At 45.0% G+C, this 17,594-nt stretch overlaps 1 protein-coding gene across 5 annotated transcripts in view; it reads left to right on the top strand.

The window, feature by feature from the left end:
• UBR3 (ubiquitin protein ligase E3 component n-recognin 3) overlaps positions 1-17,594 on the top strand; it is a 1,992,321-nt gene that overhangs the window by 1,031,151 nt on the left and 943,576 nt on the right. For 3 of the 5 annotated variants that reach the window (XM_078681590.1, XM_078681589.1, XM_078681593.1), the window contains 2 exons: positions 11,610-11,780; positions 12,025-12,057. In XM_078681590.1, coding sequence (XP_078537716.1) covers positions 11,610-11,780; positions 12,025-12,057 — 204 coding nt within the window. The remainder of the gene's footprint in view (positions 1-11,609; positions 11,781-12,024; positions 12,058-17,594) is intronic. The other 2 variants (XM_078681592.1, XM_078681591.1) reach the window with 1 other exon arrangement.

The raw sequence follows: 17,594 nt of genomic DNA, 5'->3' as shown, positions 1-17,594 counted from the left end.
AGGAGGCGCTCGCGAGCCAATGGACTCAAAGTACTGGCTCTTTCGAGGACACTGTATGGATAACACCCAAAATGACCAAGAGTCTAACCTGGTGGAGGCGTCTCAAAAATCTGACCGTAGGACTGTCATTTCTCCTTCCGGCAACACCTCTGGTGATCACCACGGACGCTTCCCTGGAGGGATGGGGCGCTGTCCTTCAGGACCTTCGGATCAGCGGCAAATGGGACACTCAGGAAAAACAGCTTCATATAAACCTTTTGGAGCTGAGAGCCGTGTATTTGGCACTACAGGCCTTTCTACCACGCATCCAGCACTCCCCAGTGCTCGTCAAAACGGACAACACCACGACGATGCACTATCTCAACAAACAGGGAGGAACGCGTTCGCTCTCTCTATCACGCGAATCGCAGAAGATCTGGAACTGGCTAGTGCTGCATGGAATCACACTCAAAGCCGACTATGTGCCAGGCAAGGACAATACCATCGCCGACGCCCTAAGCAGGCAAAGATCCCTCTCTCACGAGTGGGAACTGAGCGACAGCGCGCTGACTCACATCTTCTCTCAATGGGGAGTCCCAGGAATCGACCTGTTTGCCACCAAGGGGAACGCCAAATGCCCAAGCTACGCAAGCTGGCATCCCCAACAGGGATCACTGGGGAATGCCTTTTCCATCGGTTGGTTCAGCGTGTTTGCGTACGCTTTTCCTCCGTTTCCCATGATCCCGAGGCTCCTCAGGAAGATGAAGGCGGAGCCCTGTACCCTAATCCTGATTGCCCCGTCCTGGCCGAGACAACACTGGTTCTCAGATCTACTTCGGCTCTCTATCAAGACACCGATTCGTCTGCGACAACACCCGAACCTCCTGACAATGTCCAAGGGACAGGTGCAACACCCGAACCTGCAATCGCTCAGGTTATCGGCCTGGCTCCTGAGCACAGAGAGTTCGGTGGCCTGAATATCCCGCAGGACTGCAGAGATATACTGGCAAAAGCGAGAGCAGACAGTACCAACAAAACCTACTCTCTCAAATGGAAAAGATTCTGCATTTGGTGTTCGGACCAGGGCCTGCAACCACTGTACGTCACACCTGAACAGCTATTGCCATACCTACTGCACTTGGCACAATCAGGACTGGCACATGCATCCATAAAAGTCCACCTGGCAGCTATATCGAGGTTCACCAGAACTTTCACGGGACCTTCCCTGTGGTCCAGTAGACTGGTCAAACAATTCCTGAAGGGGCTTTATAGATCCTTTCCGAGGCCTCGGAAAGTCCCCCCGACGTGGCATCTGAACCTAGTTCTCAACCAACTCATGAGGCATCCCTTTGAACCCATTCATCGGGCGTCCATCAAATACATCTCATGGAAAACTGCGCTCTTGCTCGCTTTAACATCGTCCAGGAGAGTAAGCCAACTTAAAGCTCTGTCCATTCAGGATCCATACATGCAATTCAGACAGGACAGAGTGATGTTAAGACCGAACCCTAAGTTCATACCGAAAGTGCCTTCGGACTTTCATCTCAATGAACCAATAGTCCTTAGGTCTTTCTTTGCGAACCCTTCCACCGCAGCCGAAAGAGCACTCCATTCTTTAGATCTCAAGAGATGTCTAAAGTTCTATCTGGATAAAACCAAAGCCTTCAGAAAATCTTCACAACTATTCGTGGCATACAGCAATCCAAGAATGGGCCTGCCTCTCACGAAGCAAAGCATCTCGAGATGGATTTCCTCAGCGATTGCATTCTGTCATACCAAGGCCGGACGGCCTTTGACTGATCATGTCACTGCACATTCCACCAGGGCGATGTGCACCTCAGCAGCACTTTTCGCTGGAGTGCCGATCCTGGACATATGCAGAGCGGCGACCTGGAAGTCACCGCACACTTTCTCCAGACACTACTGCCTGGATATCGAACTTCAGAAGGATGCAGCAGTGGGCCAGGCGGTGCTACGCCATCTCTTTCAGTGAGGTGAGCCTTCCCTCATCCCGCCATCCAGGTATGCACATTCTCTGCTATTGTGATGCTCGGCTTATGCTGTCTTTTTACATGCTATAGGACAATGTGTGCATTGTCTAACATGCCTGCAGGACACCTTTCCATCACGAATGTGCATGTCTAATTGCTAGCTACTCTGATTCAGGCATGTGAATCTATGAAAGACACCCCTAATACTGGATAAGAACTGCGTTACTTACCTGTAACAGCAGTTATCCAGTATTGGTGTCTTTCATAGATTCACATGCAACCCTCCCGCCTCCCCTGGGAAGTCTCACATCCCTCTCTAACAATATTACGCCTAACTAACTGAGTGCGTACGAAAATCTGAGGGACTGAGGCTCCTCCCAGGAAGGTTCTAGAGGGAGGTCGGAGCTGATTGGCTGACTGTGAGAGTTTGGTCCTTTTTGCATAAGGACAAAGAAAGGCTACTAAGGGGAGACCCTTAGGCCTATTTTCTCTATGTATGTCTATAGGACATTACTTTTTTATGTACCGGAGGCTCCCGTCTCGACGACGGGGAATGATTCAGGCATGTGAATCTATGAAAGACACCAATACTGGATAACTGCTGTTACAGGTAAGTAACGCAGTTCTTCTTCCAGGTAATACAGCGGAACAGTAGGAGAGCTGCGGGGCCCAAGTCTCCCTTATATTGCAGGATCTGCTTGTGCCTCCAGCAACATTGGTAGTGCCCAGGACAGTGAGTCTCCAGTGTTGCATCCCTGCCCCTTGGCATAAACAAGGCACAAAAAAGCAGGTGGTGTTTCCTACCGTACAGGAGTTGTGCTGTAGAGAAGATGAGACCTCTCCACAGGTTGTCAACTGTGGTGCCTGAATCATGGGTGCCAGACAGTGAAAATTCCAAAAGCTGATATGACAGCTGTAGGGTAGGATCTCTGTTTACTCCGACCCCACCGTGGTGGCGAGTGGCGTATAGCTGAGACAATGAGGGCTCTTCCAACATTACCCCACCCCAATAGCTGATATTCTCTCCCTGTGCTCTGAGTTGGACCCACACTGATGGCCATATTTGGAGAACGGACGCTCGTGGTCATAAATATCTGGAGTGCAGCCAGAGTGATCTCTTATTAAACAAGAGGACAGATAGCACAATCACCCAGTTGCAAAGAGAACTTAGGATGATTCATGATAACACGTCATCCTGGTAAAATAGAAATGAGAGATTCCTTGAGAACTACTTCCAGAACTACCTTCAGCTTCTTATCCAGGGTGGAACTGGGAGAGTAAACAGTGAAGGTACAGATGAATGTGCTCCTTTGGAGGGACTGACAAGAGAGCATAAGCCATTGGTGAAGTCCTTGGTGGTGTCTATGAAAAGGTTACAAAAAAAATGGAGAAGATGGTTGTGAAACGTATGGTGTCGACTGTCTGAAGACAATGGTAGCAAGAATTTCAGCAACAAAAATGGCTTAGTGGACTGGTGACTAGTAGCGTGGCAGTGGAGGAATATGTAACTAAGCAGAGAGACGAGGGATTTTGAATGCTGACATGGTGGTAGCTTCCTTGTGGGAAGAGGCCTGCTAACGCAAGCAACACAAATGAGAGGTACAATATGTTTCATAGTATTCCTCTTCCCTAAAGTTAGTCTGTCAACAGCTGCAAGACAGATAAAGATACAGAACTTGTGAAGAGCTTTAATGGAGGTGGGGCACAAGTTGAGTGTTCTCTACCAGACTCTCCTCTGATAGACTGGAATGTGGCCGGAGTAATTTCCAATGGCTGACATTAATTCAAGCATCGCATCCTTCTTGTTACTGTTCTTCAGTGGGACACCCTAATTGGGATGGGTATGGCCAGATGTGGGTCCTGTGTGCACTGTGTCACTGGAAACGTTCTATTACAGATGCATGCACCCTAATAAGGATAAAACCAGTCTTTGATTCCTTGTGTTCCAGTTCGGTGACACCTGACTTGCCATTTCTTGCTGGACACCTCCCACTGGAGAAGAGTCAAGACTGCATTGGATATGGTTGTGTCCAAACAGGTGGTATGACGTGCAAAACAACGGACTGGGATGTGACTTGAATAATTACCAGTGGCTGAGATTAATTCAAGCATTCCATCCACCAATGTTTAGTATACTTCAGATTTAAAGATAAGCTTTGGAGGAAATTCTTCAATGAAATCTAGTTAAAAATAGCATTTGATCCATAAATCCATGAACACATGCTATGCGAGTTCACAAAGAACATGTATAATAACTACCTCAGCATTGATATGGAGTTGGGCAGAGCACACAAAACAACGAAAAAGACAATGAATTTTTTGAAGACTGATTAATGTAGCAGTAGAATTTTTTGAAGACTGATTAATGTAGCACAGAAGAAGAAACCTATATTGCCGCAGATTTCAACCAAGGAATCTTAATTCAAAAAAGAAGCACAATTGAATCAGAAGAGTACCTTTCAACTTCATCCTGTTTAACAATCTCGCCTACTAAATGTGTTTTTTTTTTAAAATAACAGCGAGTAGACTTTGTAAAACAGATAGTAAGTTGTCAAAACAAACAAAACATTGCGATAAACATCTCCTTTTCCTAATTTATCAAAATCTGACTTTTCAGTCTTCAAAAAATGTATCATTTATAGTAACATACTCAAATAATAGAAAGAGAAACTTTGTACCATATGTTTGAGTCAATTAAAGCTAAAATACTTCGTTGCCATAATAGAAACTAATTAAATGACTTGGAAAGAAAGTGAGTTTGAAGAATTCAGGTCAAATCACACTTCCTGACATCTACAATTAATAAAACAAATTAGCGTGAGTTGAAAATGTGTTATTTTTTTTTTTTTAAAACGCAGCAGAGTACAACATCCAAATTTGATTTTCAAAAAGCTATTGCAATGTGAGATTTTGATGTAAACAATGCAATGGTCATGAAAATGGCCCACTAGGGGAGGTGCTGTTGTTTTTATGGATAGTGAATTTTATGTTATTATTATTACTGAACTCCTGTCAGACACAGATACTTAGAACGAATGTGAGAATGTTCCAAGTTTAAAATTCAGTGTAGTTGAAAACTATTTGGAAACTTGAAGAGGAAAATAATATGATTATGGCAAAAACTGAGTATCATTTGACACACACATCATCAGTATCACCCACAATATATCTTCTGTTGAAAGTACACAGCAATTCATTTAATCCTCTGTGTCATTGTATAATCTCTGATGTACCGTCCATCTAATGCCCATTGAAAATATATAGACTATTTCTTCAGGTAAAAAAAAACCTCAAACTACACTAAAGATATGCTTGCTTTTTTGCAGAAGGTAGAAAGAATTAGTGTGGCAGAAGTAGTAACATCTATTTTGTGTACAGTGAATACAAACGCATACGCAGCAGTCATTAATGAAGCTGGTCTAGAAACAATAGCATAGCTGATTTTATTTTACAGAGTTTTATATAGCGCGAACTTGATCCGAATCGGGTATCAGAGCGCTTTACATAGCACCAGTTGCTTTACGTGAAGACACAGTCATTTTTGTTAGGCACGGGGAGATTAAGTGATTTGCCCAGAATCACAGGATGTTCAGCGTCATTGCCGAGACTCGAACCCAGTTCCCCAGATACGAGGTCGACCGCCCTAGCCGTTAGGCCAACTCCTCTCCCCATTAATGGATTAATGGGTGTACATTTCACAATCTGCAATAACATTACTGCACGTAGAATGACTTTTATCCACAGTTGTCGAGAGCATTTATTTATTTATTTATTTATTTATTTATTTTTGAATTTTATAGAGCGCACGGCTACCCCCGAGGGGGTGTCCCGGCGCTAACAACTAATGAGCCCTGAGAAGGAGGAGAGAATCAAGAAGAGAACAGCCAAGTCTTTAGTTTGCGGCGAAAGATGGATTCAGTGGGGACAAATCTTAGCTCCAAGGGGAGGTTGTTCCACAGTCTAGCTGCTGCTACTCCAAAAGCTCTACCGCCTACTCTAGAAAGGCGGAAGCGTGGGACAACCAAGAGACGTAAACTATTGGATCGTAAGGATCTCACAGAGTGTGATAGAACAAGACGTTTTTTCAGATAGCCTGGGCCAAGATTGTTCAAGGCTCGAAAAGCAAGAATCAGTATCTTAAAGTGGATCCGTTTAGTAATAGGGAGCCAATGCAGTTGTTTACGATAGGGTGCTACAGATTGTCGAAACGGAATATTGCCAATCAATCTGGCAGCGGCATTCTGCACGATTTGCAGACGTTCAATCTGGTATAGAGGGGCACCTGCGTAGAGACTGTTCGCATAGTCTAAGTGAGACGTGATCAGTGACTGAACCACCGTTCTACGAGCATTCAATGGGAGGTAAGGCAAAATCTTTTTGATCATACCCAATTTCGCAAAACAGGCAGATGTAGTCTTAGTAATGTGGGGAGCACAAGAAAGGGTATTATCAAACAGGAAGCCCAGATTGCGAACTGTAATAGCTGGTATCGGGGGGGGGTCAAGGACCACTGGCCACCACAGGCTGGATGGAATAGGAGTTTTCTGATTAAAAAACATAACCTCCGTTTTATCAGTATTAAGCCTAAGGTGGTTGGTGGTCATCCAATTGCAGATGTTATTTAAACACTGACGAAAGTTGGCAAAAGAGGTGTCAGAGTGATCCCTAAAAGAAAACATCAGCTGGGTATCATCAGCATAGGAGATCACTCTGACTCCCCAAGATTCCACCACCTTGGCCAGAGGGGCAAGATACACATTAAATAATAAAGGGCTCAGGGCCGAGCCCTGGGGGACACCACAAAGAAGAGGTTTCTCAGTCGAAGTAAAAGGCTTCAGAAAGACCCTCTGAGAACGATCCTTCAAAAAGGAACTGATCCAGGTCAACACAGTGCCTCCTATGCCCAACTGGCACAGGCGATCCAATAAGATTGTGTGGGAAACCGTATCAAAGGCGGCGGATAGGTCGAGGAGGACCAACATGGCCTCCTCGCCCCTATCCACACACTCTCTGACAGTTTCGGAGACTTCAAGGAGAGCTGTCTCCGTACTGAAGCCTGCTCTGAATCCCGACTGAGAGTCATGGAGAAGCAGATTAGTCTCCAGAAATTCAGCCAATTGCAGTTGAACTGCTTTCTCCAAGATCTTAGCTGACTGGGGGAGAAGGGAAATGGGCCGGTAGTTTGAGAAGAGGCTAGGATCTGAATTCGCCTTTTTAAGGATCGGGACCAGCATGGCCTCCTTCCATATGGAGGGGAACTGGCCTGAACCCAGAGAACAATTCCAGATATCAAGGAGGGGCTTAATCAGTATAGGGGCAAGAATACCCATCATAGTAGCCGGAATCAGATCAAGAGGAGAGCCAGATTTGCACTGTGTAATTAGTCTCTGAGAAGACTCAATAGTCATCTCCTTAAAAGATTCGAGGAGACGGATGTCCCCATCTATCTCACTAGGGACTGGAGAGTTACCCTCCGCGGGGAAGGAGGACCTGATGGTCACGATCTTCTCCTGAAAGTATTCGGAGAGACCATTACACAGTACCTGGCTGGCCGGGATCTGAGAAGATAAAGCCGCAGGATGCGAAAAGTCCTTCACAATTTTAAAAAGGGATTTGGAGGAATTTCTAGATTTCTCGATTTGGAGGACAAAAAAATCTCTCATAGTTGACCGTTTTAAGGAGAGAAACTTTCTCAGAGCGGATTTATAAACAACTTTGGCCTCTGGATCATAGTTTTTTCGCCATAGACGTTCAAGTTTTTTACAACGGCTCTTCTCCTCCCTAAGCGTCTGGGAGAACCAGGGTGATGAAGGACGAGATCTAGCAGACGTGATGGATTGGAGGGGCGCAATGGTATCTATGGCGCTCAACAAGGTTGCATTGAATTCGGACACCCTTTCATCAACAGTGTTACAGGACGAGGGTGCCTGGCCATTAGGCAGAAGAGGACTCAGGGTGGCACAGGTTACTTTATGCCATTTTCTCCTGACCTCCTTATTGAGTACAGTAGGTAAGGGCGCCAAGATAAGGGGAAGATCAAAAGGCACGAGATAGTGGTCCGACCAGGTAAGAGGGAGAGGTGGGTGAAGCAGGATGTCCAGGTGCCCTGAGAAGACCAAATCCAAAGTATGGCCTGCTTTATGCGTGGGGCCCTGAACTAGTTGAGGGAGATTTAGACCCCTCAAGGCATCCAGAAACTGGTTAGCCGGAGAACATAAAGGATCATCCACGTGTAAATTGAAATCACCAAGTACAATAAAGTTCGAGTGTTTAAGGGACAGGTCAGCAATCAAATGTACAAGCGACATAAGAGAGCCAGACGAGGCAGTAGGTGGATTGTATACTAAAATCCCAGCTAAAATAACAGCCGCGGAATCTGCCAGAGTAAAGTGCATGGCTTCAATTTTACCAATATTACCAAGTTTGGTAGTCGTCAATTTGAAATGTGCCTTAGCAATAATAGCAATACCCCCGCCCATTTGGCCACCCTCACGATGACAACCTTTGAAGAGGTAATCAGGAGGCGTGGCCAAAAGAATATCGGGGTTCGAGGAATCCTTCAGCCACGTCTCAGTGAGAAACAGTACATCCCATGCGTCTGCAGTAAGGGATGACCAGATCTCACCAGCATGGCGTGGCAGGGAACGACAGTTAAGCAGCGCAGTTTTAAGCGTTGGGGCTAGAGTATGACGCTTACTTATATTACCGTTTTGGGTAAAACGTTTCCTAGCTGGTCGCAGACTAAAAGCACATAATGGGCATTTAAACGAGGAAGCCTCTAATTGGCTGGGGCAGCATAAAGGAATCAGGGAACATGCCCTAGGGCGCAGTTGTAGTAGTGCTATTTTGGACCAAATAATGTTAGAAGCCCCTACGGAACGGGCAGGGGGACCGGCACTAGGCACGGGCCAGGCGCGGACGGGCGCAGACGGGCTTGCCTTAGGCGTGCCTTCGGCGCGCCATCGGCGCGCCCGCTGCGCCCGTCCGCTGCGCGGACGGGAAGTCCCATTGTTTATATACATGAGGAGGGTGGGAGGCGGCCAGAACTGGACCGCTCCCCTGCCTGTCCCAAGATGGCGGCTGTCCCTCTCTGTGCCGGCGTCAGCGCCAATATCGGCTGATCCGGTGGGGAGAGACGTGCAGGGACCCTCCGGCGATGTAAATCTCGCCTTCAAGGTAAATGCACCAATGTGGTATTAAAATCGGAACACATAAAATATATACACTTTTTAAAATCAGCGACCCAACAAAGTGCAAAGCGCAAGTGTAGATAGGAGAGAAGCGCCCCCGGCTTTCCGCCTCAGGGGAAGAGCAAAATTAGTCTAGCTGACCGCTCGACAAGTGCGCCTTAAGTAAACAAGGGAGGGCGGGAGGCGGCCAGAACTGGACCGCTCCCCTGCCTGTCCCAAGATGGCGGCTGTCCCTCTCTGTGCCGGCGTCAGCGCCAATATCGGCTGATCCGGTGGGGAGAGACGTGCAGGGACCCTCCGGCGATGTAAATCTCGCCTTCAAGGTAAATGCACCAATGTGGTATTAAAATCGGAACACATAAAATATATACACTTTTTAAAATCAGCGACCCAACAAAGTGCAAAGCGCAAGTGTAGATAGGAGAGAAGCGCCCCCGGCTTTCCGCCTCAGGGGAAGAGCAAAATTAGTCTAGCTGACCGCTCGACAAGTGCGCCTTAAGTAAACAAGGGAGGGCGGGAGGCGGCCAGAACTGGACCGCTCCCCTGCCTGTCCCAAGATGGCGGCTGTCCCTCTCTGTGCCGGCGTCAGCGCCAATATCGGCTGATCCGGTGGGGAGAGACGTGCAGGGACCCTCCGGCGATGTAAATCTCGCCTTCAAGGTAAATGCACCAATGTGGTATTAAAATCGGAACACATAAAATATATACACTTTTTAAAATCAGCGACCCAACAAAGTGCAAAGCGCAAGTGTAGATAGGAGAGAAGCGCCCCCGGCTTTCCGCCTCAGGGGAAGAGCAAAATTAGTCTAGCTGACCGCTCGACAAGTGCGCCTTAAGTAAACAAGGGAGGGCGGGAGGCGGCCAGAACTGGACCGCTCCCCTGCCTGTCCCAAGATGGCGGCTGTCCCTCTCTGTGCCGGCGTCAGCGCCAATATCGGCTGATCCGGTGGGGAGAGACGTGCAGGGACCCTCCGGCGATGTAAATCTCGCCTTCAAGGTAAATGCACCAATGTGGTATTAAAATCGGAACACATAAAATATATACACTTTTTAAAATCAGCGACCCAACAAAGTGCAAAGCGCAAGTGTAGATAGGAGAGAAGCGCCCCCGGCTTTCCGCCTCAGGGGAAGAGCAAAATTAGTCTAGCTGACCGCTCGACAAGTGCGCCTTAAGTAAACAAGGGAGGGCGGGAGGCGGCCAGAACTGGACCGCTCCCCTGCCTGTCCCAAGATGGCGGCTGTCCCTCTCTGTGCCGGCGTCAGCGCCAATATCGGCTGATCCGGTGGGGAGAGACGTGCAGGGACCCTCCGGCGATGTAAATCTCGCCTTCAAGGTAAATGCACCAATGTGGTATTAAAATCGGAACACATAAAATATATACACTTTTTAAAATCAGCGACCCAACAAAGTGCAAAGCGCAAGTGTAGATAGGAGAGAAGCGCCCCCGGCTTTCCGCCTCAGGGGAAGAGCAAAATTAGTCTAGCTGACCGCTCGACAAGTGCGCCTTAAGTAAACAAGGGAGGGCGGGAGGCGGCCAGAACTGGACCGCTCCCCTGCCTGTCCCAAGATGGCGGCTGTCCCTCTCTGTGCCGGCGTCAGCGCCAATATCGGCTGATCCGGTGGGGAGAGACGTGCAGGGACCCTCCGGCGATGTAAATCTCGCCTTCAAGGTAAATGCACCAATGTGGTATTAAAATCGGAACACATAAAATATATACACTTTTTAAAATCAGCGACCCAACAAAGTGCAAAGCGCAAGTGTAGATAGGAGAGAAGCGCCCCCGGCTTTCCGCCTCAGGGGAAGAGCAAAATTAGTCTGGGTTAATGCTCAGCCAGTCATATATACATTTTATTATGACGAAAATTGATAAAGAAATTGTCTGCAATGTTATTGAATAGCAAAATAAACTAGTGGTTTGCCATAGATTAATATACACCATTAGTTTGTTGTGGTTAGACTCTGTAGAGGATCAGTTAACCGATTTTGAAAAACTAAATGTGAATGAATGTATGAAAGTCACTCATGCAATTAGTAAAAAAATAATACAATTTGTGATTATGTGTATACTTCTTAACTTGGTCCGACGTTCCAGATGGACGTCTGTTGGAAGATATAAATGCACTGCATTAGGGCAGGTGCATCCTCTGTACATCATTTCATGTTCAGATTAAACCTCTTGCCTGATCTAGCGACCTTTTACAAGCTATAAATGGATGCCAAGGATGATATTGCATTGTATATGTCTTTTAGGCCTCTGTGTGTAAACGTGATGACAGTCTGCTACAAAAAATAACTACGGACACTGAAAGCCCATGGTCACAAAAGCAATGATGGCACATGTGTTAAGACAAACTTATTTTAGCTGTTCTATATTATGATTTTTACTAGTGCAGGGAGGAATTCTTTTTTTATTCAAGTTTTCACAATATTTGAAATGTTTGTTTTAGGAATGTGTCTTGCTAGAACGGAGCCATGACAGTTGGTTTCCTGGAAGCAACCTGCTCTGCAACATGCGGCACCTTATCAACTTTGTAAGAGTGAGGGTACCAGAAACGGCCCCAGAAGTGAAGAGAGAGCCACATGCAAGCACAAGCACAGAAAGCCTTGCTTCTGCACAAGTAAGATATTTACCATTTTAACATAGGAAGTAGAGTGGCATGCCATCAAGTGTTGATTCATTGCTTTTAGCTTGTGGATACTTACATGAAGGCAGGATTTGTGTTAATGTCTTTTTATTACATTTGTAATGTGAATTTAGAATAAAGCGTCTTAGATTGTTTGTGATAACTTGTTTATAATGCATTTTTAGTTTGCTACTGTGTTCTTGTCATTCACTATTATTTTTATCCCCCTCCATGTTAGAACCCAAGACGTTCTACAGTTCTGCAGCGAGAGGTAGATTTGTGTGATGTGTGTATGCTTAACTACCAATAGATGTAGCACAATGACAAGTAGGATGAAATTAACAAGCAATGAAAACAATTAAACATTTTTACTGTGATTTGCATTCACGTTGACGTTTTCCACGTCTGTACAGTTGTTACAGTTATGGAAAATGTATGAGTGCTGTGACTCCCAGTTGAGTTATATTTCCCCTCTGATAATTGCTTTTGATAATCAGTAATTATCTTTATTGATCTGTTGACCCACATGATTGATTACATCAGTCAGCATGTTAAAGTGTTTGCATCTGATTGGCCTTTCTCCCCAAATATTGGGGTCACATTTTGCTGAATTTACTTGTTGCCATAGGACTAGTATAGTGCTCTTAAATGCCATAAAATGATTGTTGCATGGATGCATGCTTCGTGCTGAGTTCTAATTGTTTAAGGACTCCTAGTTAGAATTATGTGTCCACTGCTATCAGTTGGTTTAGAGACACTGCGTTGGGACTTCTAAAACCCATAGACCTTACTAATTAGGCAGCCACTGATGTTTCTATCCTTTCTAAACTGTAGAATGTGATGGCTGTGCACTGCTCTGTTAATCCAATCTGGTATACTTTGTATATCGTGCTCCTAGGAGTACTCCCCGCTCAGGAGTACAATAGAAATCTATGAAGGTAGCACCGACACGAAGTGTGTGGGTGTCTCCTGGGGCACTGACTTAAGTGCTGAAAAAATCCAGCGAAAGTATTATAAATATAGTTATCCTTCAAAAATGTTTCTTGTGTATTTCCAAAGTATTTTATTCATACTTGTATGAAAATTCTTGTTTGTTCAAGTTTTCATTTTTCAATTTACATATTCAATTTTCCATATTAGATAAACCACAACAATCCTTCCAATACATTTCGGCACTAGGCCTTCATCAGGGAAGTCTGAAAAGCAAGGAATATATCTATAACTCCTCTGTAACACACAAAATATTATACATTTAACATAAATTAAATAATCATAGGGATCTACATTTCAATGTTGCTGCAAGGAAATTGTGAGAAATCCTAATACATAGTAATCTGTCATCTCATGTAAATGATGTATCTAAACCTTAATGGGCTTCGCGTTTATGAAAATAAAATGTCTCGTACTCATCACTCCGTTTCGATATGTGTGAAGAGAAATAAACTCTTGGTTTCTAATAAACAAGTAAATAAATACTTAAATGCTCTAAGAAATGTCTGGCTTCGTGAATTGATGCGATACTCCTACACTTGAACAAACCCGCTACTAACAAAGGTTCGTCGAAATAATACTATGTAGTTCTTTCTAATGGTAGAGCGTCAACTACTACGTATTGATGCGTGCATATTTGCAAGATAAATCGGCTCATCGGTACTGTTGCCAAAGCTCTAAATGTCGTCCTTACCGTGTTCTAACCAGGACTGCTTCCAACTACGAAGCTGCCGCCATTGTGAGTCACGCGGAAAAACCGGCGTGTGACGTTTATGTTGAAACGAAGGGTGGGGTGAGACAATTCTCTTAACTCGCAGGAGCTGCGAGTACGGTAAATGGTGCTTCAGTGGTGATGGATGGAAACTCTGGTAGGCTAGCAAGTTATTGCGATCAGTCTTTTTAGTGTATATGGTTGTTTCAAACTTATTGTTCTTTTTCATGATAGTGACATCCAGATAATTGATCTTATCGTCATGGGTTTCATATGTGAATTGTATACGCTCATCTACTTCATTAAGTTGTTTGATGTTTGTGATCAGGTCTTCTTTTGCTCCTTTCCATAAGATGAATGTCATCTATTTATCTTAGATATAGGCGTAGTCCGTTTTTCCATTGGTTGTTATGTAGAATGTATTTGTTTTCATACTGGTGCATGAAGATATTGGCATACGAAGGCGCTGCCGAATTACCCATGGATGTTCCTGACTTCTGAAGGAACCATTGATTTTCCCATTTGAAGTAGCTGTGCATAAGTGTGAAATTTAGAAGTTACTTTTGAAACACTTCATTGATTCTTCATAGTTCATTTGTAACAATGCTTCTTCCACTGCCTCTATACCCAATTGGTGCGGTATGAAGGTGTATAACGCTTGAACGTCAATTGTGCACATGGTGACTTCTTCATCAGGTTCTAAGTTGATGGTAGCCAATTTATTCAGAAAGTCGGTGGTGTCTTTGATAAACGAGCTCATTGTATTGACAAAGGGCTGTAGATATTTATCAATTATTTTGCCCACAGGTTCATGTATACTTCCACACGTTGATACTATAGGTCAACATGGAGGTCTGACTGGATCTTTGTGGATTTTAGGTGTGAGATAAAATTTTGGAGCTTTGGGGTAATCAGTAGTGAGGTATTTTTCCATTTTTTCATTCACTATCCCCTTAGTTTTGGCATCTAGGATGATTTTTTTCAAAACTGTTTGTATCTCCTTAATTGGGTTGCATTCCAATTCCATGTAAGTCTTTTTATCCCGTAAATGTAGTATGGCTTGAGAATTTTAATAGTCTGTATTCATAATGACCAGAGCCCCACCTTTGTCCGCCCTCTGACATATGATGGTCTTATTATTAGCTATCGATTGTAATATAGCATATTCTTTTTGCGAAAGATTTTTAGTTTTTGTCTGTTTTCAATAGTTGATTTTAGACAAATCCTGTTTGACTAACTGTTCAAATAAGTCTAATGTCTTGTGGCTGATGGGCGCCATTTAGGAACTAGTAGAGGCTCCATTAATTTATGTGTTTATTTTCGCTAACACTCGAAAGTTGCTTTTTTTTAAAAAAACGCCCCACCCTTCGTTTCAACATATACGTCACACGCCGGTTTTTCCGCGTGACTCACAATGGCGGCAGCTTCGTAGTTGGAAGCAGTCCTGGTTAGAACACGGTAAGGACGACATTTAGAGCTTTGGCAACAGTACCGATGAGCCAATTTATCTTGCAAACATGCACACATCAATACGTAGTAGTTGGCGCTCTAACATTAGAAAGAACTACATAGTATTATTTTGACGAACCTTTGTTAGTAGCGGGTTTGTTTAAGTGTAGGAGTATCGCATCAATTCACGAAGCCAGACATTTCTTAGAGCATTTAAGTATTTATTTACTTGTTTATTAGAAACCAAGAGTTTATTTCTCTTCACACATATCGAAACTGAGTGAGGAGTACGAGACATTTTATTTTCATAAACGCGAAACCCATTAAGGTTTAGATACATCATTTACTTGAGATGACAGATTACTATGTAATAGGATTTCTCACAATTTCCTTGCAGCAACATTGAAATGTAGATCCCTATGATTATTTAATTTATGTTAAATGTATAATATCTTGTGTGTTACAGAGGAGTTATAGATATATTCCTTGCTTTTCAGACTTCCCTGATGAAGGCCTAGTGCCGAAATGCATTGGAAGGGGAGAGGGGTTGGCCTAATGGCTAGGGCGCTCGACCTCGGACCTGGGGATCTGGGTTCGAGTATCGGTAACGACGCCAAAAACCTCCTATGATTCTGGGCAAATCACTTAATCTCCCCTTGCCTAAAAATGAATGTGTGTTCGTCCTCATGTAACGTAACTGGTGCTATGTAAAGCGCTCTGATACCTGATTCGGTTCGGGTCTAGTTCGCGCTATATAAAACTCTGGGAAAAACAAGCATTGAAAATGCAATAGGTCTCGCAATAGAAGAGTTTGACCTTTTTCGTTTTGCAAATGGATGAGTGGCGTTGCGTGGATGAGTGGCGTTGCGTGGATGAGTGGCGTTGCGTGGATGAGTGGCGTTGCGTGGATGAGTGGCGTTGCGTGGGTGAGTGGCGTTGCGTGGGTGAGTGGCGTTGCGTGGGTGAGTGGCGTTGCGTGGGTGAGTGGCGTTGCGTGTGTGAGTGGCGTTGCGTGTGTGAGTGGCGTTGCGTGGATGAGTGGTGGATGTGGTGGTGGATGCGGTGGTGAAGTGGTGGTGGATGTGGTGGATGTGGTGGTGGATGTGGCGTTGGATGTCATGGTGGATGTGGTGGTGGATGTGGTGGTGGATGTGATGGTGGATGTGATGGTGGATGTGGTGGTGATGGATGCGGTGGATGTGGTGGTGGTGGATGCGGTGGATGTGGTGGTGGTGGATGTGGTGGATGCGGCGGTGGTGGTGGATGGGGTGGTGGTGGTAGTGGTGGATGGGGTGGTGGTTGTAGTGGATGTGGTGGTGGGTGTGGTGGTGGTGGGTGTGGTGGTGGTGGTGGATGCGGTGGTGGTGGATGTGGTGGTGGTGGATGTGGTGGTGGTGGATGTGGAGGTGGTGGTGGATGTGTTGGTGAAAGCACAAGGAGGCAATAAGGCCTCAAAGGGTGCCTGGCATAACACCCTCTTCCCCTATTTCCACCCCCAAAAAGATTCCGCTGACCACATAAACCCATTACTGACGTGCCAAAGTCTAACCCAGTATAAGTATACCCTACGTGGTTTTCAAACAGTTGGTGTGCAGGGGTATAGAAGCTGAAATTAAGAACAGAAGAGGACTGGGATGGATAAGCAAGGTCGGAGGTCAAACATGCCATCTCAAATTCTTTCGGGGTGGGGGCAAGGAACGCACGGCAGGAAGTGTCGGCCTGTGTCAAAGCAGCAGCCAGCTGGGAGATGAGCACGTGCCTTTTGGGGGTGGGCTGTTGCAGCGAGTGCTCACGTGACCTTCCTCAACACAAACAATGCGCATTCAAACCCTCCAGGGGAGGGGTGGGCGTACTTGGACCAGGAGGTTAATTGCGGCTGGCAAGTGGCACGCTATTTTAATACAATATGGAGTTTTGTGCAACGTGTGAGTTTGGGCTGCGGGGGACTGTGGGAGTAGGCAGCAAAAATGCTTGTTAGTATGGAGTGCTAAAAGGTAATATGCGAGAAAGTTATTTCAAAAGTATTGTGTGTGTGAAGGAAGATTGTATGGGTGAATGGCAGAGTATGGATAAGGAAGAGTGGGGGGCAAAAGATATAAGAGCAGCAACTTGTTGATAGTAAAGTTATGGAAGGCAAAAGGAATGTGAGCATATTTGTAGAGGCGAACTAAATTGTTTTTGTGTGTTGTCGTGTTATTTAACAGAAATAACTAACAATTGTAGCATTGTAATAACATATAAAAACAAGTAAACAATAATGAGAAGTAGTAGAAATACAAAAGTTGCAGTACAGCTCCAAATTGTTATATTAAAATGGATGCTGTAGTAGGTAGAGACAGGGAGGGAGAGAAGAAGATAGTAGCAGTTGCGTAAGAGTAAGGTAGTATTGTGTGCAAATGGTATGGTGTATTATAAAAAAACAATAAGGGCTTAATGGAGAAAGGGAGGGTTAAGAGCACGAAAGATGGCAAGCAAATAGTAGTGGCATGTAGCTAAAGCAGAAGGGACTCAAGAAAAAGGGAGGTAGGGAGTGAGAAAGCAGGAAGTGCAGTATGGTAAAGTGTTAGTTTGTGTTAAAGCAAATAGTAGCAGATGCACTGAAGGCGCCTTGCAGTCTGTATTTTTTTTGCAAGTAAATGGTCCGGTATTTAATTAAA

Source organism: Lissotriton helveticus, chromosome 3_1, assembly GCF_964261635.1.
Source record: "Lissotriton helveticus chromosome 3_1, aLisHel1.1, whole genome shotgun sequence".
Taxonomy (NCBI): domain Eukaryota; kingdom Metazoa; phylum Chordata; class Amphibia; order Caudata; family Salamandridae; genus Lissotriton; species Lissotriton helveticus.
Note: the sequence above shows the minus strand (reverse complement) of the source record. Positions and strands in the feature narration are given on the sequence as shown.